This window comes from Procambarus clarkii, chromosome 78, assembly GCF_040958095.1.
Source record: "Procambarus clarkii isolate CNS0578487 chromosome 78, FALCON_Pclarkii_2.0, whole genome shotgun sequence".
NCBI lineage: Eukaryota > Metazoa > Arthropoda > Malacostraca > Decapoda > Cambaridae > Procambarus > Procambarus clarkii.
In genome coordinates, this window is record NC_091227.1 from 17,411,027 (window position 1) to 17,436,845 (window position 25,819).

The window sequence follows — 25,819 nt, forward strand, 5'->3', positions numbered from 1 at the left end:
TCATTTCATAAGAAAAAAAATATAGTAAATATATTAATTCAGGAAAACTTGGCTTATTAGGCAAATCGGGCCTTGAATAGTAGGCTGAGAAGTGAGTTCTGGCTACTAGGTACGACATATATATATATATATATATATATATATATATATATATATATATATATGATATATATATATATATATATATATATATATATATATAATATATTATATATATTATATATAATATATAAAAAATATGGTTTTCAAAATTAATCCGTTCCCAGAGACAGCTCGTAAATCGAAAATTTCCAAACCAAAACAAATTTTCCCATAATAAATAATGTAAATTGAATTATTAACTTCAAAATACATTTCATACATAATACAGTACACACAAATATTTTGTCCTATAGTGTCTGCAAGTTATAGCTTACCTTTATTGATGACTCTTGTTGGTGTATGGAAGACAGTGAGGGAGGGAAGGGAAAAAGAGAGGTGTTAGTGTTTGGAAAGGGAGCCCCCCCTCCCTTCCATTATAACATCAGGCAGTGATGACTTCTCTGGGGTACTCTCTCTCCAATGTTTTGCCTGCATACCACTAGGACCTGGTTGTGGCTCACTGCTTGTTTCTCACTAAGAACCTTTCCATAGACTTGTTTTTCTTCTATGGTCGTCTTTACATGTGTTTTCTTAGGTTGAACATTACCACCGACTTTCTTGGAACCCATGACGTGGTATATAATAATTACTTTTATGTTTAGAAACCAAAAAGTGTTCCCAAGTGCCTACTGAAGACAAATGCTTATACAGTAATGCATATCCATTTTGGCGAAGTAATTGCAAGGTGAGCTACTACAAGGGATAAGAAACACTTATTTGCAGTTTTTTGTATATCTTTATTGAGCTATTAAAGTTGTAATAAACATAAAATGGATGGCAACATGTATGCATAGAAATTTGTTAATAGGCCAATTATTTGTTAAATGTTCACTTAAAAAAAATAGTCCAACTAAACCTAATACAGTGCAACAGGAGCTCTTAATTAATAAATTGCAATGCATGTGCAGTATGTTTTTAACGCATCACCCGTAGCGTTACAGCAGCAACACATTCAGAACACATTCCGGATGTGTGATGTCAGTAAAAAACACCCCACTTTTAAATACAATAAGAAAAGACCCTTTTGCATAAAGGTTAAGTGATAAATGTAATAGGTAACCTGTCACAATCTTAGTTACTCAGTCTTCAGTTAAATCAGTACAAAATTATTTGTAATCTTTAGTTAGTTAAAATTATATTCCCAGATTTTAAATTCTCATGCATGATGAGATGGTAATGATACAAAAATGAAAATGTGAAGCAAGAGCAGAACATTTATAAAGTAACAAAGATAATGAACATTTCAGTCTTAATGTGTTGCTTCAATTGAGGACACTGGCTTCTTGCCGTTTACATGTCAGGATACTCTATTTGATAAAGGTACTGTATAGTCATTTTTATATTCCTGACTTAACAGCTCTTGTCCAGAGAGCTGTAATGATTCTTGAAGCTATAAATTCCTGACAACCGTAAACAATCACTTGTGTGTATATACCTTCCATTCACCTGGGCTGTATGGGTCTCGAACTCATACTTTTTTACCTATGTATATGTAGAATACCTTTTGAATGAGTAACAAATAAAATAAAAAGTAATCGCTGTATTCTGCTGCCTCTCAGTTGTGCGAGACATCATGTGAAACATTATAAACCCATACAAAAATGTTTATAATACAGTACATGAATTACACAAAAAATAATCGGGCAGTGTTGGCAAGTAATTCATTACTCGGGAATCAATTGATTCGAGTAATTAATTACTCGTCAGCAAGTAATTAGTTATTTTTTTGTACCATAAAATGGACAAAGTACTGGTGAGCCCTAGACCATAGCCTACTTGGTCTATTGGGTAATTTGGCCCTGTGGGGTGCCTATTTAATAAAAGTAATCACTGCCAGACCGCTTTTATCTGGCAAGAATTGAACCTGGGATCTTTCGGCTGTGACCCAACTGCACTTGATACCTTTCTGCATAGAGCCTCAATTTTGTTAAAATATTATTTGTATGGTATTTTTCATGGTCAGGTCAGGTGGGAAATATATATTTAAGGGTTAAATTGCTGTAAGATGATATATCTTGTGAAGTACTCCTTATGATTAAATACTAATTATAAATTTAGAAAATGTTTGCGATTTGATTATGGTACTTCCTGTTATAATTTATAATTTACTAGTATATTTGGCCATGTTTCTTTATATTCACAGCAAGTTTCCCATCAATAATATGGCAATCTCTAACAAGGAATATGCTAATATGGGACCATGAATAGGTTTATCACAAAGTGGAACAGTACTGACAAATGTATTCAGGATCAATACTAGTTTCCTTCAGTTCCAAATAAGGCACATAAAATAACACAGCACCAGTGTCTGGTGTGCAACTTTTTTTTTTTTTTTTTAGCATCTTGTGTATGCTGGTTCCAATATTTTATAATGTATTGCTGTACAGTACATTATTACTAAATATTTTGAATAACACCACACAAAATTGTGAATTCATATTAACACTATAGCAGCCCAGCTACCTACCAGTAGGTAGGTAGCCCAATGATGCATTTTGGGGCATCATCTTGAGGTTATCTTGAGGTGATTTTGGGGCTTAGTGTCCCCGCGGCCCGGTCCTCAACCAGGCCTCCACCCCCAAGATCAGCCCGTAGCAGCTGTCTAACTCCCAGGTACCTATTTACTACTAGGTAACAGGGGCAACAGGGTGAAAGAAACATTTTGGTCTGATGCTAAAACACATCTGATCTCTAAATCTGTGAATTACATTTTCTTAATCATTCTATTTTCATTTACATGACACACCCGAGATGTGAGGACAGTACAGGATAGTGGAACTTATGACTGCCATGTTGGTTACAAGGGTGGGCCACCCAGAGATCATTTCGGATGACCACGAATTCACGACAAACCGACTTGACTATTTTTTTTGTTCGTGTGTTTCTTGACAACATTTTGTGCTCGTATTGTTATGGTGCACATAAGGTCAATGATTTGGAAAAGCCAAAAATTAACAATGTCAAGAGTATAAGTGCAAGAGCATGCTGTAGGGCTGACGAGCTCTCATTCTTCCAAGAAAAGCTCGAGTATTTGGATCAAAGTTACGTAGATCTTCGGTTTCTACATCTATAGTGTAAGATGTTCTGCACTTAAATGAACTGGTAAGTACAATGTTCAAATATTTGTCATATTTTACCTTGTACAAGATTTATCTGGACATTTTTGTTGTACAGTGTACAGGAGCAACCTCCCAGTAACGCTAAGATTTAGGTGTAAGATATGCATAATTTGGAAAGTACAGTAATTAACTTTTTTTTTTTTAAATGAAAAAAAAAACTTTTGTAGCATCAATAAAACTTACATCATAAGATTAAATTTAAACATTTACAGATAGCAGGACCCTTCACCGAGTGCTTTTGTTCTGTCTTATAATCACTGAAACTAGATTTAATTTTCAGGCATTTTTTCATCGGCGAAGAGAAATCATGTGTGCACACACACTGCATATATAAAAGTACTTATGTATGACAAATCATATCTTTATGAAGGCAAAAAATATTCAAAACGGGGAACTTCAAATTTCCAGAACAGAAAGCTTGCAAGTATTGTTTGTATTCATTTTATCTACAATATATACACCAATCATGTGTGCACATTTATGGCAACAACTCAAGGGGAGGGGGGGAAGCTACACCTTGATAGGCTGGACTATTTTGGTCTGTATATGTTGTGAAAGGCCAGAGTGCTCTAGTATTAACTTGAGCAGTGTTAATGACAAATTTAAAACGTGCAAGATAGTCCATAAAAAAAGTGGGTGAATTGATAATGAGAGATGAATGCCAAGTTGTTCAAATGATATGACAAACCTCAATGTTTTCTTCCCATATGATCTGATAGTGTACTTGCCAAATGTGCCAGGATATAGTGGTATGGAATTGCTTATTAAAAAAAAATTACTGTAGTGTAATAATGCACAAAAACAATTCATGAGGATATAACAGAATCTGTTACAGCCAAAATCAGGACAATACATTTTCTAAAATGTCTGGCTGCCCATTTAATTCTCGAACACATGTTCTATAATTTTGAAGTATACAAATCTTTGATTATTTATTATTTACTGTATTATGTTCAAATACAATCAAGGAAAAAGGCGCGTGAAGGTTGTGAGGAATGACCCACTAACCCTGCTTCTCTGGTGAAGTATGACAGCTGCCTTCATAACTACACAGGGTTAGTACACTAGTTGCTTATTACTTTATCCAAGCTTGACAGGAAGTTTGTATGATGAATTAGTACACTGGCCCTGTAATACCTGGTAGAAGTGACCTCACTTGCACATTGTCTTGGTATACCAACACATTCTATCCATTTCTGAACTAATCAACAAGGCACTTTTCACATGGAAGAATAATAAGAGACAACCTCTTAACTTCCTAATCTACAACGGAAATAAGATCACAAAGAATATCAAGTTAGGATAAAATCGAAAGTCATTTCGAGATTTGATAATTGATATAAAAACTGGATTGGCAAAAAATCTCAACTATAATAAAATAAAAGCAATACAGTACTTAAAAGTAAATATTTTGTTAGAACAATCAAATTGGAGGGAGGGAAAAGGGGGGGGGGGACACCATAGATTTCAGTAATTATTTCAGATATCCTAACAATTTTGGTGCTCCTTCCAATAGCATACCTGAAATTTGATAGTACAGCGCTGGCAGCAATATTGAGAAAAACAAAACTTTAGAGATTTTTGTAGATGGTGCTTTCGTTGTAAGGCCCTTATCAAATTATAACAAGGTACACATGGCTAGTGCTTATAAAGGGGAAAATGCTGGAGAAGCACAAGGTCAATGAGGCACAGGTTGGTAAAGAACATTGTCTGCCCTAGTTGTAGAATGATAATGAACATGTTCAATCCAGACTAGTGTGTGCTACAGAACATCCAGAACTTATTTTAATAGTATACCGATTGTGCACAAGACATCTATAATGAAAACCTGTGTCAGAAACACTGCAAGGTCAACACAAAGGGGTATATACTGTACCCCTTTAATAGTTTTGGCAGTGTATGTAGGTGAAACATTCCAAAACCCTAATAGGGATAATCCAACCCACTCTCGTGAAATAAAAGTGATATTTTGGGCCATCCTGGACTCTCATAGTCAAAACTGAGACATACAGTAAAAGGAAAACCATTTTAAGATGATGGTAATAGGTGTGAGTGGAAAAAAGTAAACCATGAAAAATGGAGCCAATTGCAACTCCTTAGAAGTAAACAAACTTATACCTTGCTTCATCTACTCCACCGTTATAATGGCTTTCTTTCCCTGTATGTTTCAGTTTCACCTGAGGAGAGTCCAGGCTGGACCAAAACCCTTGTAACCCTCTCATTTCATGTGTGGGGGTTTGGTTATTTATTTTCATCCACATTCCTGTGACTTTAGCTCTTAATTAATGGGACTATAAACAGACATTTCTGCCATATCACTTCAACCATGCCTATGAAACACAAAATTGCTGAGATAAACACCTTATGAACTTAAAGGTTGTCAAATTTATCATTACGGTATAGTTCAAAATATCAGAAGACAGTGTACAGAGTATGCAGCCTTCAAACACAATGTCCCTCATTGAATAGAATGAAAAAATTCAACATTGCTACCAGTCTTGCTATATGAATACAGTGCTGTATATACTAATATATAATTACTTACACCATGCACCCCTCACTGCTGATTTCAACCCACCTTCACTGACCTTACCTCTTCTCCATTTTTTACCCTTATAAGCAGTATGTTTGATCCGATATAAAATCCTACAGGCAAACCATCATCTACTGTACAAAAAAAAATTCTGCATGATTCTATCAACTGATGCTCTTGGTAAATTAATAATAAATCTTCATAATAAATGACTAGTATAATGTTCAAGACATTTAAATGGTAAGAAGTGCCCATTCAAAGCAAATGAGCTCAAAATAGCTCTAGGTTGAATTCTCAAGTTCCAATTAATCTGAAGAACCTGAAATAGAACCTTGTTGATTTAAAGACATCACATTTTGAAACTCCACCGACTCATTATTGATGAATTACAGTAAATTATCTGGTAATAAATGAAAGTTTATTATTTGCAGGTGGGACTTAATTTGTAAGGTACAGTAGTATGATCTTTTAATAACCATGTAAATCAAACAAATGTATTTGTGAAAAAGAAGTTTAGGTTCCTGGAACCTCCAGAAATCCACTTTCTTCCACTACCCTTCAAAATGTCTATTTCAACATTATTGAAGGTGAAGGAAAGACCCAATATTAAAAACAATTTTTGGATGTAACCTACATCCTTTCTCAAGGTACTGTATATAATATACAATTGTATTCAGTATACATCACCTTGAGACAGGATGTAGGATACATAAAAAATTAGTTTTTAATATATTTACATATAGGGCCTTTCCTTCCCCTTCATTCAAGCACTATGGCATCATAGTAAGTTTCTCTTTAACATTAATATTTAATGCTCCATGCCCTTTCCAGACAAATTCAGCACTTAATAGTCTAGAATTCTTGGAATGCACAATGATGCATAAATATTAAATATATACCTAAATGTTTGTAGAACACAAGGAAAGTAAGGGGTCAGGGCCTAATACAATGTACTGTTAAGCATGTGGTAAACCTAATGATTATTGCAGATTGTTAATTTGTTTTCAGTTTGCATAACTAAAATTCACAGATGCAGCTTGAATCTTGATATAAAAGGGCTTATCTGTGCAACTGAAGTTTGCATACTCCAATGCTGCACTGCACAAATCTGGGCCACCTGTACTGAACATGGATAGTAATATACTGTAGTATCTTAAAAAATCTGACTGAATGGATTGAAATGCAGAATGAGTTTACTCATTAATACAGTTTCACAATATTCCAGAACTAGTCCCTATTCTGTGAAACCTTTCAACCATTATTACTGTATTACCCGATACTGTACGGTAAAATAAAGTGAAAACCCCTGTTGATTAAGTCTAAAAGGTCACTAGGAATCTGAAATTCTACTCTACTTATCTTCAATGTTGAATTGCCATGGTTCTTAAAAGTAGTAAATGTGGATGGATAATAAACTAATAAATATTGTTTTCATATTCACTGTAGAGGTATTATGGTTAAACATTAATACCACACAGTACTTAATTTTTAAGTAATATCAAATACAATTGGCAACAGACCAAATGTTTTATGTTCTTGATTGACTTTTCATTATATAAAGCTGAGATTTCTCTAGATCTAGAAAATATAAAAATATATATGGAGGTTCTAGCGGCTGAGGCAGCAGCAGCTATATTTGTTCCAACAAGACTGCTGCTTTACATAATTTGGTTAAGACTTTCTACCAGTATTCTTGCATCATTAAAATAATTATCTAATGTCTTAAACATTATTTTTATATTACTTAAATACAATTTCTCATGATCCTAAGACAAAAGTTTGCAAATGGAAAATCCTAAGAGTAATTTCTAGTGCACTTTCCCGCTCATTTGGTCTCTTAAACACAAGTCAAAGTTATTTTTATTCTGTATCAGTACAGTACCTCCATTTTCTGTCTTAATTACATCTAAGTTACATTTCTCTCGGTTTCATAAACTTTTAATTACCACATTATCAGGACATGGCTGATGAATTATGTTTATCATATTTCATCACACCTCTAACTTTATTTTTACAAGAACTTGTTAAAATCAAGCTTCACTGAATGGCATAAAGGTGTTAGAAACCATCATGTTTCTGAGGTATCCAGTAGCGTGCATGTGTATCATTCAGCCATGTATGCTATCCACACCTAAAGTAATAGCCACCATTTATAAGACGAACAATGAAGGGGGTAGGAAGGTCGGCTGTCATTCTCTTTCTATCCTCGCTTGTACTTGCCCAGAAAGGCTTGACAGTTAGGACAATTGTGTTCCACATTCATGCAGTCATTAATACAGCAGGGAATCAGGCAACAGCCCATCCAGCACCTGTTGTAATAAAATAATATATGTTTAAAAAAACTGCATTCAATGTAATGAAATGCCCTTTTCTGTGGGTAGCCCCAGAGCCTCCCTGAAGATATCCGAACTGATATCTGCTTTATTAGTTTGAGGTCATCAGTCACTTGGAGTTCTAAGCCTACCGAGGACCACAAGCCAGAACCTGGCTCCCTCAGAGAGGTGCAGGGGTCAATGGTGTATGAGCACTTTACATGTTAAGGATGTCATATTCTCCCATCGACCAGGGCAGTAGCCCAGAAAGATAGGCGAACCAAAACAAACAACTAGCCAGTAAAATTGTCCCCTTCAGCCCAAAAGAGCAAATAATTCCTCCAGAAACAAAATTAATGAAGAGAAACTAGCAACTGCACGCAAACCTCTGGGGCTACCTCCAGATAAGAGTGTTTCATCACGCTGGTTTTCGGGTGGGAACCCCTTCAGCTCCCTGAAGCTAACTAACCACAGAGAAGGAAAACAGAGACTTACCCGGGAGGCAGCGACACCGCAGGACTCAATGTGAAGAAGGGACTGACAGATGCCCGGCGACAAGACCGAAACGGTCACTAGATATCTGGCGGCCAGGACCCTGTGCAACCTACAAAACCCCTGTGCCACTTCTGCATGTCATGGGCACGAGAGTACTGTAGACTGCAGGCTGGCTGGATTTTATGACACTGCAGACAACCTGGGACACGAGAGCCCTGGAACAAGGAACCAGGGAAACTGGATCCACCAGCACAGAATCAGTGGCTTGCAGGTAGCAGCGTAAAGCTGCCACCAGACACAGCACATGATGCACCTCGGGCCTAACCAACCAAATATCCACCACAGCTGGACCTTCAGAATCTCGCCGTGTCATCCTGTCCCAGAAAAGAAGAATGCTGCAAACAAACAAAATGACCCCCAGGACCAAAAGAACAAAATCCCTGGTGTCGGAGGAGAGCATGAAGCTCCACAACCCAAGCCCCAGAAGCCAAAGCCAACAAAAATAACCATCCGAAAACAATCGCTGACCTCCGCGCCCGAATCGGAAGGGGCAACCCACCTGCTTGATGGGGTTATGGGAGTTCTTTTACTCCCCAAGCCCGGACCGAGGCCAGGCATGACTTGTGAGAGCTTGGTCCACCAGGCTGTTGCTTGGAGCAGCCTGCAGGCCCACATACCTATCACAGCCCGCTTGGTCCAGCACTCCTTGAAGAAAACAATCTAGTTTTCTCTTAAAGATGTCCACAGTTGTTCTGGCAATATTTCTGATGCTCGCTGGTAGGACATTGAACAACTGCAGACCTCTGATGTTTATACAGTGTTCTCTGATTGCGCCTATGGCACCCCTGCTCTTCACTGGTTCTATTCTGCATTTTCTTCCATATCGTTCACTCCAGTACGTTGTTATTTTACTGTGCAGATTTGGGACCTGTCCCTCCAGTATTTTCCATGTGTATATTATTTGGTATCTCTCTCATCTCCTTTCTAGTGAGTACATTTGGAGAGCTTTGAGACGATCCCAATAATTTAGGTGCTTTATCTCGTCTATGCATGCCGTATATGTTCTCTGTATTCCCTCTATTTCAGCACTCTCTCCTGCTCTGAAGGGGGAAGTGAGTACTGAGCAGTACTCAAGACGGGACAACAGAAGCGATTTGAAGAGTACAACCATTGTGATGGGATCTCTGGACTTGAAGGTTCTCGTAATCCATCCTATCATTTTTCTGGCTGACGCAATACTTGCTTGGTTATGCTCCCTAAACGTTAGGTCGTCAGACATTATTCCCAAATCCTTGACATGTTGTTTTCCTACTATGGGCAGATTCGATTGTGTTTTGTACCCTGTATTATGTTTCAGATCCTCATTTTTGCCGTATCTGAGTACCTGGAATTTATCACTGTTAAACATCATGTTATTTTCTGCTGCCCAATCAAAAACTTTGTTAATGTCTGTTTGTAGTTTTTCAATGTCTTCAGCAGAGGTAATTTTCATGCTGATTTTTGTATCGTCTACAAAGGATGACACGAAGCTGTGACTTGTATTTTTATCTATATCAGATATGAGAATAAGGAACAGCAGTGGTGCAAGGACTGTACCTTGAGGTACAGAGGTACCTCAATGACCCCAAACTAATAAAGCACACACCAGTTCGGAAAGCTTCAGAGAGCCGACGGGGCTCCCCCCAGAAAATCCCGCTTCTTAAAATTTGCACATGCCATTAAACACACATGCACAATTTCTAAAGTACAGTATATACAATAAATTAGCAAAGGTGGACCATAAGCTTGAGCAGAGAGTTGTAAACTACAAATAGGTATTAATACTGACAGTCAAATAAAAATGAGATACTACTAGGACCATATACTGTACTGATATAATGCAGCTTGCTATTACTTACCCAAGAATGCAGATGATAAAGCCCGATAACCAAGCCACCATGGATGGGGAGGTCTTAGTAGCAGTGTCAACTTCTGCATGACAGTGTGGACATATCATATGAGTTGACTGAGATCCTAAAGGAACCACTGTTGTCACAACAGCAGTTGGGGCACCGGCTGTGGAAAATGAATGAACATTAACAATTTGTATTCTTGAGAACAAGGGGAAAAATAGCCAAACTAGACTTGGGTAAGTAGACTTTCACTACCTGCTTTCCTATATTTGTACAGGATTTATTATTATTACTTACCTACATATAAATTTCTGTATTTATTAATTTTGTATTTAAATATATAAATTTCTGTGTTGGGAGTAATTTATGAAGGAAAACCCCTTTAGCCCAAGGGCTTAGAGTACTTAACTCTGGTCATTAATAGATGCCCACTAGGTAAGTAACACATTGAACTCAACCCTACAACCCTGCAATACACTGAATCAAATTGAGGAAGTCTTGAGGTGCTTGTACCCAATGATCCAAATGAAAACATAAGAGGTATTCTTTAATTAACAATAAAATAGTGCTCAACATATTCTAGTAATTAAACTACAGAACTGCATTTGCTTTATAAACTTTTAAGAAACAATGATCATGGCTTTCCTAGCAGTTTGGTATTAACATAAAAGTATTAACATAAGGCTATGATACTGGCAATGTTTACAAGTAGAAATTAGGTCAAAATCTTTAGTACAGTTTGAAGCACTTAATAAACTTGCAAAGGAAGGGGGAACTATCAGGAGAAAATACCAAGCCAATATGACTATGGCATCGGCAAGAGATCAGGATAAGGATTTGGGATGGGACGGAGGGGAAGGAATGGTGCCCAACCACTTGGACGGTCAGGGATTGAACGCCAATCTGCATGAAGCGAGACCGTCACTCTACCGTCCAGCCCAAGTGGCTGGGCAACTTGCAAATGAGATAATTGGCAAACACTTTGCTTTACTGTACTCTGAAAGCCAAAGTACACATAATTTTGGGAAGTTGGTAATACTGAACTGCCTTAAATATACATGCCTTCACGTCTTCCAGTTTTAAAGCATAAATTTTATAAGCTGGAAATTCAAAATAATATTGAACATTATCTTTGGCTGTAAGTTGGCTTTTATTCTTATTACTTGCTTCTATCACCTCTTATGCGTATTTTTAACACAAACTTTTGATGTGATGAATCAGTTAAGAACACTTTCCTGCAAACAACTTGCAATACCAGAGTTTAAACACCAAGATGAGTTGTAGAGAATATTTCCCATGCACCTGTTGCCTTGAATTTAACACAGTAATGCATATAACTTGTTTAAATTACATGTTGCTCAAAGAATAATAACACTAAGTTATATTATGCTGATGTGCACCATTCTTGTCACATAGCCAATCATAGTTCTTTTATCCTAAAGCATTCATTTTAGCTGCCAGAAAAAAAAACATTTTAAACACTATAATTTGTACTTTTTCCAAATGACACAGTTCTTGATGCCAATGTCTTGTAAATAATCATCTTATTCAACCCAAATATAAATAGTGCGAGCCACATGTGCAGATCAACAACGGTGAAAATGATGCACCTGGAAAGCATTAATCAACACCATGCACGTCTGTATCATGCAGAAATTTTGCTGTCCAGCAGGATAAAAATGTATTAAATGTGAGATTAACAAAAATCTTAACAGGATTGTGGTCCCACAATGTTAATGCTTCATGTATGAAGCAATAAACACATTTCTCAATGATATGGATTAAAGTATTGTTTACTTAAATCTTTAATACAGTTAGAATCTCAGGACTATTCAACTGCTTCACACTTAGCTACTAAGAATGAATATTCAGAACAATACAGAACTGAAATACTTCTGTAAAAAAAATAAAAAAAAAAAATAAATGATAAATGGAAACTTCGGCAAAGGTTTACAAGGGACAATTACTTTCCTAGTAAATACAAGAAAATCTTGCAAAGTCCCAGTAATAATTTCATAAGGATATATTAATGTATGCAATATCAACTACTGTAAGGCATTTGAAAAAAATTACCATTTCTTAAAAATGTAATTTTCTTCTGTTTTCTTACTGAATACATTTGAGTATGTGGCACACTGTCATGAGAATATCGGGACTCTCGCTTGATGGGGTTATTGCGTGCCAATATATTAAATGTGGCAGAAGGAAGAAAACCAATCCAAGGTTTATTTTTATTTTTTAAATAATAATTTATAATTGTTTTATTTTTTATTAAATTTATATTTTTATATTTTGAAATACCTGTATCAAAATTATGCAAACCACAGGAAATGAACAACACACTTAGACGATTGGCCTACACAGGTGAATGGCTGACCAGGACTGATGAGAAAACTGTAAACAATAAAAATAATTCACTGTAAGAAAAGATAAATAAGGATTAAATATAAACAAATGAGAATGTGAGATGAATAGAAAGTTTTTAAGAGTGCAGCAATTTTGCAGGGTTATCTCGAGATGATTTCGGGGCTTTAGTGTCCCCGTGGCACAATCCTCGACTAGGCCTCCACCCCCAGGAAGCAGCCCGTGACAGCTGACTAACACCCAGGTACCTATTTTACTGCTAGGTAACAGGGGCATAGGGTCAAAGAAACTCTGCCCATTGTTTCTCGTCAGCACCCGGGATCGAACCCGGGACCACAGGATCACAAGTCCAGCGTGCTGTCCGCTCGGCCGACAGGCTCCCGTAGTCACACTGATGCCATAAGTGGTTACTTGGCTGACAATGGGTCCAACATTAAACTTAATGGGGAAATTGAAATGCTTTAAAACTAATAGTGGTATTTTAAGGGATAAAATTAGATATAAGGGAAATCAGATATTATAACATAAAAGATGTTGATACAACTAGTAAAATGCAATAGTTTGTAAGAAAAACACAATCGAATGTAATAAAATGCCTATTTCTGGTAGAGCCCCCAGTGGCTCCCTGAAACCTAGAAAACCTCCCACTGCTGAGTCACATCAGTCATAGAAGTTATGTTGGCCTACTGTGGTCCAGAGCCAGAACTTGGCAACCCTCATAGTGGCAGAGAGAGCTGGGGATTGTTATAATCACATTGTGAAAGCATCCAAAAAACAGGGAAAGCAACACAGATAACGGCATGATTCACAAAAATGAAGCACAGAAATTGCCAACAGATTCTGCAAATGATTCTCTCAAAGCTGAGTTCGAATCCCCTAGTGTGCAAAAGCTTCCAACAGATGATATTTCAAACCTCCAGCTTGTGGGCCAGCAACGAGTCAGTTCAGAGCCAATAAACCACAAACCAACATACCTAGTAGGGGGAGAGGGAGAGTTAGGGAGATACTGGGTTCTACCAGAGAGAGACGCTTTATTACATTCAATGCTGGTTTTCTGGAAGAGCGCCTTGTGGCTCCCTGTACTATCAAATAACAGAAAAAAAGGAAAACATGGGACTCGCCAGGGAGGAGACGTGATAACTACAAAGTCCAAGATCAGACACTGGGTTGGGATACTCGGCCCAGAGCAACAAGCCGGATTGGGATCAGGAATACTGACCACATACTGAGCCAACAAAAGACTGTTCAACTTCAAAAGTCACCAAGCCTGAATATAATCCCAATACTTCAGTATTCAGTTGGTGAAAACAGTTGCTAAAGCCACAAACTTAAGAACATCGTTGGCCCAAGGGTAGAATACAGACTAGCTAGCTTTAATGACACTAGATTATCTGGGGTAACTGTGCCTTTGAAAATGAGTACTAAGGAAACAGATCGACAAATATCACGTCCATTGAAGCAGAGTACATAGCGATGAGCAGCCACAACTGGACACAAATGATGCACCCATGCTCAGACAAATCAGTTACCGAGGTACCCCTGCAGAAACCAACAACCTCATTTTTTCACCAGAAGAGGAGAAGACTGCAAAGAAACAACCTACCAGGGTTGAAAGAACAGTCCTGGTAGGCTGTTCCAAAGAAGCAACCTGATCACCACATAGATGGCAATACACAACAAGAAAAAGACCAGATACGTAGTGCGGAGCAGTAAGGCGAACCAGCGAGATACAGTACCTCACTGGCCCAATCTGCTAAAGGGGCGGAACTGAAATGCTCGGGTTCACACACCGAGCAAGTAGTACCTGAAACCAAGGCTGGGCTGGACACCATGGAGCCAAAAGAACCCTCTCCCAATAGGATTACAAGTGAGCTAGGACCTGGAGCAATAACTGGATCGGGAAAAAGAGACAGAAACAAGAGTTCCCCAGGGCAGAACTTATGGAGCCCCTAGGGAAGATCACCCTAGGTGCATGCTACTCCTCATACAATAAGACACCTGGCCAACACCCACACACTGCTGGTATGGCCTCATGGGGGGAAAATCCAGAACAGGAACTTGAGGGCAGAGGTGACCGAACTGACTGCCAGCACATACGTTCAAGTGTGAGTGGAAGGCTGCCGGCTCCCCCCCCCCATCCCCCACCCCGCAGGAGCGCTATCGAGCGGAAGTGTTAGTTGCATGAAGAATTGCATGTTTGGTTTCTTTGTAGGGGAATTATTTTTATCTTTTTGGATAAAGATTGCACAGGTTAACCAGACAGTGGTTCTGTTTTGATTTGCCTACCATTCTGGGTCCTATCCCAGTCAATGGCAATTATGACATCCTGTACTTTAAATGTAAAGTGCTCATAGGCCATTGCTCCCTGTGCCTCTCTGAGGGGTCCAGGTTCTGCCTTGTGGTGATGATCCACAGTCACAGGACTCCAGGGACTGATTAACCCAAACTAATAAAGTGCACATCAGTTCAGTTAGCTTCAGGGAGCAGATGGGGCTCCCCACAAAAATGCAATTAAAGCAAGGTTCCACAATAAAAGCAGTTATAAAAATGAAATACAGTATTTCAAGGAAAGTTGCATTTAACTTCAACATACAATGCCAATGCACTGGATCAAACTTTCATACAGTGAGAGATGGGCAAATTATTAAAACTAAACACCCATTTATCAATTTGGATATTACTACAACCAGGGTACATCTAAAAACGTGCTTTACATGTCCACTACATTGACAAGCATGATGACAAATGTGTGAGAGAGAGAAGAGAGCAAGAGAGAAACAACACACCATGTCCATAAGAGGTATATGCAGCAGGAGTAACTGTGGATCCTATCTGGACCCCATGAATTACGTGAACCCTTGGCTGAACATATAATGGGGCCATGGGAACCTCACCAGCTGTGGATGATAAATGTGTCTTTCTTGTTACCTGAAATAAATCTTGGTCATTCACTGATTTAATACAAATAAAATAACTTTTATGACCTACTCATTGTTAATCATAATAATTCTGCCTGAGAATATATCATTTAGATTAAATTTTGGAATGAACAAATAATTACACTTTAAAATTAAAAATATATTTATTCACTATAAAATAATTGTTTACATTAATTATAACTACAGGCGTACATAACAAAGAATATGATTACTGTCCTAGCACCTACTTATGTCTGGCTAACAATTTGTTTTAGCTAGATGGCAATATAATAATTAAAGCATACAGGTTGTTTAAAAATACAGCCCCATTAGGAATTGAGATGGGGATTAAATTTTTTTTTAGCTAGGTTTCAGAAGAACCTATTAATTGAAATACTGTTGGAACTAATTATAGCTTCAGGTGCCGTATTTTCAAATCCATAATACAGAATAAATTTTTATGGGAATGATATTTGCATATTTTCAATCTAGCAGGGACTTTTCTTTGGTCCAGAGATGTTCTGAATTCGAGTTTCAGTGGTGTTCAAATACAGTAAATAGTTTCTAAAGCCAAAAAAAAAAATTCAAATAATATTTACTGAAATGATAAAAGGCAAAAGAATAGCAATTTTTTATAAATATGGTTAGTAATACTGTATTAACAATTTGGATTCTGTATATGTTTAAAGCAGTATCTGGTCATAAAATATGAGAATATTACAGTACTGTATGTCTTTTTTTAGGAGTAAAATCTTTTCAAATTTCTGAGGTTTCCATTACATTGCATAAACCATGAGGATGGGTCCACGAATCATTATGTATTATGCAAATAAATTAGAGTTTCCTAAGAAATACTAATTTTCTATGTTTTCAAAAGACAGTTTTGTAATGACCTCGATCTCTCAATGTGATTCTGGTCTTTCATTCGATAATCATAAACATACAAACTTGAGTACCGTTGTGATGAAAATGATGCCTACATCTTAAATGTTATTTATCCAAATATGTCAGACTAGGCCTAAGTGTATAGGCAAAATATAGATTAACACGTGTATACGTACAGATGCAACAACAACTATTACCTCCAGGCATAAACTAGACGGTTCATTACATAAACTTTGTTCATTAGACAGAGGGTAAAAATGCATCAGTATTATGCAAATTGATTAGTAAAATGGCTTTAGACCAGGAACTACTGACACGTACAGTATGTGGGAAAAGAATTACATTCAAAACTCACCCCTGAAAGATATTTTTCTTATTTATTTATTTATGAACTCAAAACCTCTTTTAAAAATAAGCAAATAAATACTACTATGCAAACTGCACCACCTAGTTATGCCTGATCAAAATACTCCTCAAAACTGATGTTGATCCACACTAGTGTCACTTCCAAAAGCTACCAAGCCGAGTGTGTGTAGTGCTGTAAAATAGCATTGCAGACAGTTCAAATGATAATGATTCACGATATTCTAAGAGTTATTCAACAGACTTAAGCATAAGTTATTCATCCGCACCACCTTAAGATTAACTAATATGATTGTCCATGTTTGCACAAATAACACATGGTGTACAATATTTATTAATGTAAACTGGCACATAATACTGTATACTATTTGGATGTACATGTCTATGTATGCCTTCAGTTCCATCATTGTATTTCTCCATATCTTGATTCAAAGCTGCTAAATTAACAAATTCTTCCCTAGTTTGTAAAGCTTATAGACAATAAGTCACAATAACATGGCAGAAAATTAGACACCTAACCCAAAAATCCAAAAATCAAGAATTGACAATGTTTCAGTCCATCCTAGACTTGATTATGGTCCAGAACAAACCAAAATATCATCAATTCTTTATTTTCAGATTTGTGCGTTGGGTGTGTGTAAAAGCTTGGTGCACCATGCAGGATCCAAGTGATAATACAACTAGAGAAATGTCTACAACACCATTTCTCACAGGCTTGAGCAGGGTTTGAGCCCTCTATAGTGATAGGTTACAGTACCTTAGTGTAGGTCACTCATATGACACAAAGTGTATCTTAGCACAACAGCAAACACCACTACCACCACACAGCCAACCCACAACACTGAGCGTGTTTTATTATTACGAGCCATGACACTCATATGTGACTGCTCATTTACTGCTGCACAAAAAGAAAAACCAAATAAATTACACATGAAGAATTGAAGTACCAGACAAAAAACGATTATTTCAGAACTAAATTACCGATAAACATTGGTAATAATGTAATAAAATAAACATTTTGCTCCCGTCATTCCATCAGGGATAGAGAATATACTATTGCAGTAACTTTTTTCACATTACAGATGCAAACTAATATTATAAATTTGATCCTGGATTCAAGTATCTTTTAATTTTCAGTCTAGCTTTGTAAGTGAAAGTACAGTATAACACTGCTTATAATTAAAGATGCATTTTTGTGTAGCTCATTCTAAGCATAGTGGAAATTACCCCAGTGCTTTTAACAACTTTCAGCAGCAATAAAAATCACAATCATTCACAAATTATTTACATCAGAATAAAATTCTTTTTCACAAATGCACAAAGAGGCAAGTAAGCATATGCCTTACAAAACCACTGAAGATGAAAACAAATCACCTACTGTTAAAAAGCCGCTGTCGTATTGCCTCGTGAAATGACGAGTCAAGTGGAAAGGATGTAGGAGTATTAGGTGCAGTAAGTGGGGCAATGAGGGATCCTTTAGGTCCACCAATGTCTGGCTGAGAATACCAGGCCCATAACGGAAGATCCTCGACCTCATGTCTCGTGCATTCACTCGCTCTCCTCGGAACTATCAGGTTTCTGTGCGAGCCGCCACTTTGAGAAACTCTAGTTCTAGTGCTGTCCTCGTCATCCCTACCCTCCTGGGGCAGCCCCATCACTTCACTGCATTTTTGAATCATTAACAGTGTTACTTCACAAATTTCTTCATAGTGCACAATATTTACCAGTCAGTCATTTTCATGTACATATTGAGTCACTCTTTACCCATTGTTTCAAAGGAGGAAGCATTGCATGATAAATGCTCATGTCCAAATATATTTAATATAAAAGCAATAAATTAAATTAAACTTTTTCATTGCACAAATACTGCCATTTGTCCTCTTCATTAGGGTACCTCTGTTGCTTTTTTAAACCAGGCATAACATTTCTGGGACCCAAGTTTACAGTTTTCTTCATTACCAGCATAAGAGCAAGCCAAAGTTCATTTAATATCAATTATAATAGTATCATACAATAAATACAAGGCAACTAGGGGCCAGATTGTCCCAGAGTGGTGTGTGTTCCGTGCCCCCTCCTTCACTACCAGTGTTGTTGTACTGTACTGTTGTGTGTACCTGTCTGCCTCCCTGGAGACCATCAATACATGGCCACACTCCTACCACCCTTTTAACATCACTCTCATTCTTAAGCGAACAAGTGTATTCATCTATTGAAGTACAGAATAAAGATATTTATTCGAGTTGTTGAAAGAAAATACAGACATTTTGGCTTTAAAACTATATTAACCACAGATTAATGTTAAGTAATAATTCCAGGAAAACATAAGCACTTCTAAAAATAGCCAACCAACAATATATATTTTACAAAAGGCTTAAAAGTATCTCCATTATTTTAAATAAGGACTGTGGCATTTAGAGTAATTTTTGTCATAATGATGTTACTCCTTAATATAACTTGATATTTAATAAGTATTATTGAAACCCCTCGCAGTCCTCTGACCAAATCATAACATTCCTGTCAAGAGCATTGATGCGACACACTCCCACAACACTTGACTCAAGCTCAACAGATTACATAACTAAATTACCTGATCTTCTCATTGTCTAAAAAATATGCATTTCAAGCAATCAACTAAACAAGATCAACATAAAAGTAGTAGTACACACTGCTACTTAAAAATATTTACATTTAAAATTCAAAACTAGCAAGGTTACCACAAAGAATTTATTGACTAATTTGGACCCCAAAAAAACAAAGTAAATAAAGCAAAATACAAAAATATTCATTCATAAGCTTTAGTGAAACAATCTGGAATAAATATAAATACAGTACAGTACTGTATATATATACATATACTGTATATAGTATATACAACACTGAAACATTACCAGCTCTGACCATCAAAATATGAAAAGCTCACATGGCAAGGTCCAGTGGGAGCATTTGTTATGCAGGTTGCCATGGAGACGAGGCAACAGTAGTGAGTGGGTCCCCTGTGAATTATACATGACAACACAAAGAAAATAGTATATCATGATATAGACTTGTCCTGTATAGCCAATTTACCATTACTCATACAAACACTGCTATTTCCTCTGAAAATTACTTCAAAACACTCAGCAGTTAGCCAGTAACATGCCTCTTTTACTTCTTAACAAACACATCTAACAAGAACAAACAATTAGCCAATTTGAATGTTAATAGCATTTCATAAAATGTATCCATATGTAATGACAGCTGGAAAAATGCAGCTTCATACCTGTTTTGGGGAGATAATCTTATAAGAAATAAATCTTAACGTAATGAATGTCAAATATGAGAGTCCATGTGGTAGAGACAAGGCGTGTTACACACACCTGTGGCTGGGACACATCATCTACTATCATCAGTATTCAATAAGTAACACAAATTATAAGTGAAGGAAACAAAGGTTAGCCAGAAATAGATAATAAGAAGGAAACAAACATTTCTTGCAAAATAACAAAATGACAGACAAGACAATTCGTATATAAATACTGTAAGTTGGTTACATGTAAAAGAGAAGAGATGGAAGAAAATATATACAGTAGTGGCAAAAAATCTGAAATAAGACAAAAATATGAAATAAACTCAAAATATATCACTGCCAAATTGTTATAAAAACTTACTAAATCTAAATCTTACTAGGATAAAAAAAAATACTGTATAGTATTTCCAGACCAGCATATCTCGAGATAAGAATAGTGTGATGCAACAAATACAGAGGGTGCAATGATACAGAGGGTGCAATGATTCATAGGGCACTGTAATCCTCCAACTCTTTTTGCAACAGCAAAAGTGGAAGAGGAGGGCGATGGCAAAAAAGAGAGGAAGGAGAGAAAGGAGGATGAGGAAGAGATGGAAGTAAAAGAAGAGGAAATGGAAAATAAAAGTAGGGAAAGAAAAAAGGGAAGATGAAAAGGAAATAGGAATAGGAGGATAAGCAAGTGTTTTATTTTAACTTTTGTGATGTTTAAATGGTTTATTTTATCTGGCACTAAGTTGTGAATGAAGGCGCTTCCACAAATAATCCCTTATATTTATTCAATTCTATTGTTTCCAGCTGCCACCTATGTCCCCCTTGTTCTGCTTTTTCTCAATTTAAAGAGGATGTTCTTGTTCACCCTGTCTATTACATGTGCTTCTTCTTCACTACCACACAAAAACAGTGGCATCAAGTTCATGATCATTACACACAGAAATCACAATTGCGTGATGCATCAAATGAACAAATCCACAAGGGCCAAGACGAGGATTCGAGCCTGCGTCCAAGAACATCCCAGACTGTAAAGGAGTTGAAACCGAAGGCCTATTGACATTGCATGGGGGGAGTTGTGTAAAACCCTGGTTTGTGCCTCGGAGAGGCTGCAGGATCCAGTAATTTCAGTAGAACTTTGGTTTCAACTTCTTTTGACCATGTCGTAGCTCAGTCGATTAAGGCAGCATCTGGGATGCTCTCGGACGCAGGTTCAAATCCTCGTCACGGCCCTTGTGGATTTGCTCATGATCATCTTCTAAAAAAAACTCCAACTCTCTAAACATCTGCTCGTGGGAAATTACGGGGTTAGTGTAGCAGTTCTTGCTAACCGTGACTATCCAGGTAAGGTGCATTTGAAGGCATACAAGATATATCAGTGATCCGGCATTGATCACAAATACACCCAGAACCAGAACTGAAAGACAAGTTTTGTGGGCTCAACAGACCAAACAATTAATGCCAATATATGACCCCACAATGTGTCATATAAACAAACGTGCAAGTTCCAGCACACCCTAGCGCAGCCAACAGAATATTCCCTGCCATTAAGGCCCAAACAGAGAAGTCAAAGACTCGTGAATCAACCTGTCCTTTTGCATAACCCATCGTATTTTGAAGTAAAAATCCCCTATTCAAAGATGTATTAAAAATCACAGTGACTTGAAAAATTGATGTGATGTCCCGTTTCTTATTTTGTGGGTCCTCGGTTTGGTTAGGTTCAGGCAATTTAGCACCTCATTTTAATGATGTGAATGCTCAAGAGGATGGGCAGTACAAATAGCCCTAAGTACTAATCTCTACCCAAGTGGCCCGGCCTCTCCAAGGCAAACTCCTGAACATACCAGAGAAGATATCTCTGTCACTGCAGGGGCATTGGGAAGGAACCCAGAGTGCATACAGCCCAGAGCACAACAAAGCCAAGCCCACACAACAAGCCAAATAGAAAACATGAATGTGAAGCAAAAACTGAAATATAAAACTGTTTACAAAGCAAATGGCCTCTGCACGAACAAGTCCAAGGATGGCCGGCACTTAGCTTGAAGCAGAAGGATTTGCCATGTCTGCAAGACCTGGAACACTATTTTCCGCCTGGACATCAGCAAACGTCCAAGTAAGGAAGATGTGAAAAGCATGTGAAAGCCTACCTGCTGGCAGTGGCACTCAACACCGAGTTTTGAGCTAATTTTAATTTTTGAGCTAAACCTATAATGTTGTTCTTGTTGAATATGACCAAAAAAGTAAGATTAATAATTCCAACACGAATTTTCTCAATATTTCTTGTGTTTTTATACACTGTCGGTGGTAATGGAAATATCAATTCTCCAAAATTCATTTTTATTTATGGTCTGATGCCTAAATGCATTTCCTAATGGCTTATTACATTTTCAAAGACTTAATTTACACACAAATTCATCGTACTTATACTCATTTTGGGTGAGGTAATATGGTACAAAAGTTTTGGGTGAGGTGAACAAACTTGTGCCAAACACAAGACAGAACACAAAACAATGGGTATAAGTTGGGTATGAGAACATAAGAATGAAAGTAACTCTAGAAGGCCTATTGGTCCATACCACCTCTTGCTTCTTCTATGTTGATTTGGGGTCGTGATATGGGTAGAATATAGTTGTGCAGTAACTATACTGTTAATGCACAACTATATTCTACCCACTGAGCTCCCTGCCCACCTTTGGTAGAGGAACACCACCATACGAAAATGTATTTATCCTTCCAAGGATAAGGATACTTTGCATCTGTCAAAACAACTGTTCTACAAAGGTCCATAGCTGAAGCACAGAGGAGCTACCTAGAAGCCATGCTCAGAAAACAAATATTAAGCAAAAAATATTTTCTATGAGACTTCATTGTTAAATTTCAAGAGCAACCGCTTTTTTTTTTCCAATAAGAAATTTTCAAGATATTGAACAGAAACTTGCCAGAAGCAAGAAACAAAGATAAACAACATGAATCTATCATGAGAAAATCATATTATCTGATCATTCAATTTAGAAGAGTAGAGTACTGGAGCATACAGCCTACCATGGAAGGGGATGAAAGGTGCCTGTGGCGGCACTCCTCCCACCGCTTGAGAGTAGCTGGGTGGGGCATATGGAGGAGGCGCGCTGAAGGGTGGTGCACTCGCTTTGGACATGGTTTCACTATCTGGAAATACAGTAGAAGGAAAAGATGATTCATTATTTAAATTGAGGGAAAATGTGTGTAAATTAACAGGAGTATAATAATAACTAGCTAAGCTTTGATTGTAGCCAATCAAGAAACATAACTTTGGGCTGGTAACTTTCAGGATATGAACACAGTGATGTTAACATTGAGAACATGTACATGTATAATGACTTCTGAAAATACATGATATTGAGGATGTTAATTAATGATTAAAGCCAAGGACTTTTTCTGGCAAGGACTTTTCCTTGCCCAAAATTCATTCTATAGCTCAAGAGTTTTAATTAAATGTCTTGTGAACTTATTCAAATAAGTAATTAAGGTGAGATGGTTTCTATACTATTTTCAAAATAACATTTCTGGTACCTCCTCTGAATGAAACTTGAAACTCCACTCCCAAAAGGAAAAACAGCCTTAAAATTTCTCCCAAAATGGGTCCATTGACTTTTCCTGCACCTTAAACTGATTCTTCAGGATGTTTTACTTATATGTTTTAATCATTCCTTTAATTAAAACAGTAATTAAGGAGATATGGGTCACTGTTTAAAACTCTTCACTCTAAAAATTGCAAATAGCCATATGAACATTGTAATTACCAGTGTAATTACCTAAGTGTAGTTACAGGATGAGAGCTACGCTCGTGGTGTCCCGTCTTCCCAGTACTTTTTGTCGTATAACACCTTGAAACTACTGACAGTGTTTGACTCCACCACCTTCTCACCTAACTTGTTCCGACCATCTACCATTCTGTTTGCGAAAGTGAAATTTCTTATATTTCTTCGGCAGGTTTGTTTAGTTACCGGTATTTTAAATCTGTGACCTTTTGTTTTTGACGTTCCTGGTCTCAGGAATTCTTCCCTATCAATTTTATCTATTCTCGTTATTCTTTAGTACATAGTGATCATATTACCTCTTTCTTCTTTCTTCTAGTTTTGGCATATTTAATGCCTCTAACTCTTGTCCTTAAGTTTTGGGAGCCATTTAGTTGCATGTCTTTGCACTTTTTCCAATTTGTTGATGTGCTTCTTAAGATATTGGCACCATACTATTGCTCAATATTCCAGCTTTGGTCTAACAAAAGTCATGAACAATTTCTTTACTATTTTACATTCCATGCATTTAAAAGCAATTCTGAAATTATAAAATTTTCTTATTACAAAGTTCTCCTATCCCACATTCCATAACATGACATTTACAGTATTCACATTAAATTCCATTTGCCAAGTGGTGTTCCATACACTTATTTTGTCCAGGTCTTCTTCAAGAGCATGATAATCATCTAAGTTTCTTATCTTCCCTAGTATCTTATCAGCAAACATATTTATATAATTCTGTTTTACATCTGGTAGATTGTTTATGTAGACAATGAACAATACTGGTGCAAGAACTGAACCCTGTGGTACTCCACTTGTGACATTTCTCCAGTCCGATACATTAAATCTGATTACTGTCCTCATTTTTCTATCAGGCAAAATTTCATTCATGTTAGAAACATGGATTAACAGTGACCTCATTCACTGTGAGTAATGAATGAAGTCACTGAGGTATTGGAGGGCCCACCCATGCCAAGTGACCCATGAAATCAGGTCACCAAGGTGGCAGACCCATCCTTGCCAAGTGACCCATAAATGAGGTCACCACGACAGAGGACTCATCCTTGCCAAGTACCTCATGAATGAGGTCACCACGACAGAGGACTCACGAATGAGGTCACCATGGTAGAGGACCCATGAATAAGGTCACCACGGCAGAGGACCCACGAATGAGGTCACTATGGTAGAGGACCCATGAATGAGGTCACCACGGCAGAGGACCCATGAATGAGGTCACCACGGCAGAGGACCCATGAATGAGGTGAGGACGACAGAGGACCCATCCTTGCCAAGTGACCCATGAATGAGGTCAGGCCAGGAGGGCGAGGCAGAGGCAGCCACCAGCCACCTTCAGCCTCCCGGCAGCTGCTGTCACATCTCCGGCGCCTGGTGTGATCAGTAACACGTCACTGTGGGTGGGAGATAAGAGAGATAAGGAGCCTTACTGTGGCGGGGAGAGAAGAGAAGAGCTCGGGGGGTCACCTCCACCACCACTACCAGAACATAAACATTTGCCACGTGACGTCATCGCTTAAGAAAAATAGTTCCAACATTTAGCTTTTCACGCTACTTTGTGATCCATTATTTGTCACTAATAAGCAGTAGGTCAAAGCTGATTGTAAAGCAACTCTGGCTGAAAATATACATAAAACACATGGATTAATTTTTTAGTTGTATAGGTATTTTAACGTAGTAATAATACGAAGCCGTTCATGCAGCCTTGAATTGAACCACCAATCAGGCGCGT

General features: G+C 37.4%; 1 protein-coding gene across 4 annotated transcripts; it reads right to left on the reverse strand.

Moving 5' to 3' along the window:
• Positions 1 to 854: 854 nt before the first annotated feature.
• Positions 855 to 25,647, reverse strand: LOC123746101 (LITAF domain-containing protein). 4 transcript variants are annotated; one of them, XM_069314103.1, is made up of 4 exons: positions 24,088 to 24,106; positions 23,339 to 23,461; positions 10,499 to 10,655; positions 855 to 8,102 (listed from the first exon to the last, which is right to left on the reverse strand). In XM_069314103.1, the coding sequence occupies exons 2-4, from the start codon at positions 23,448 to 23,450 to the stop codon at positions 7,994 to 7,996; spliced, it is 378 nt and encodes a 125-aa protein (XP_069170204.1). In that variant the 5' UTR covers positions 23,451 to 23,461; positions 24,088 to 24,106; the 3' UTR covers positions 855 to 7,993. The 4 variants fall into 4 exon arrangements, with proteins under 4 accessions (XP_069170204.1, XP_045583331.2, XP_045583330.2 ...); XM_045727375.2 differs by lacking the exons at positions 23,339 to 23,461; positions 24,088 to 24,106 and adding exons at positions 15,643 to 15,753; positions 18,401 to 19,922; XM_069314102.1 differs by lacking the exon at positions 24,088 to 24,106 and adding an exon at positions 25,518 to 25,647 and having other exon boundaries at positions 6,198 to 8,102.
• Positions 25,648 to 25,819: the final 172 nt, after the last annotated feature.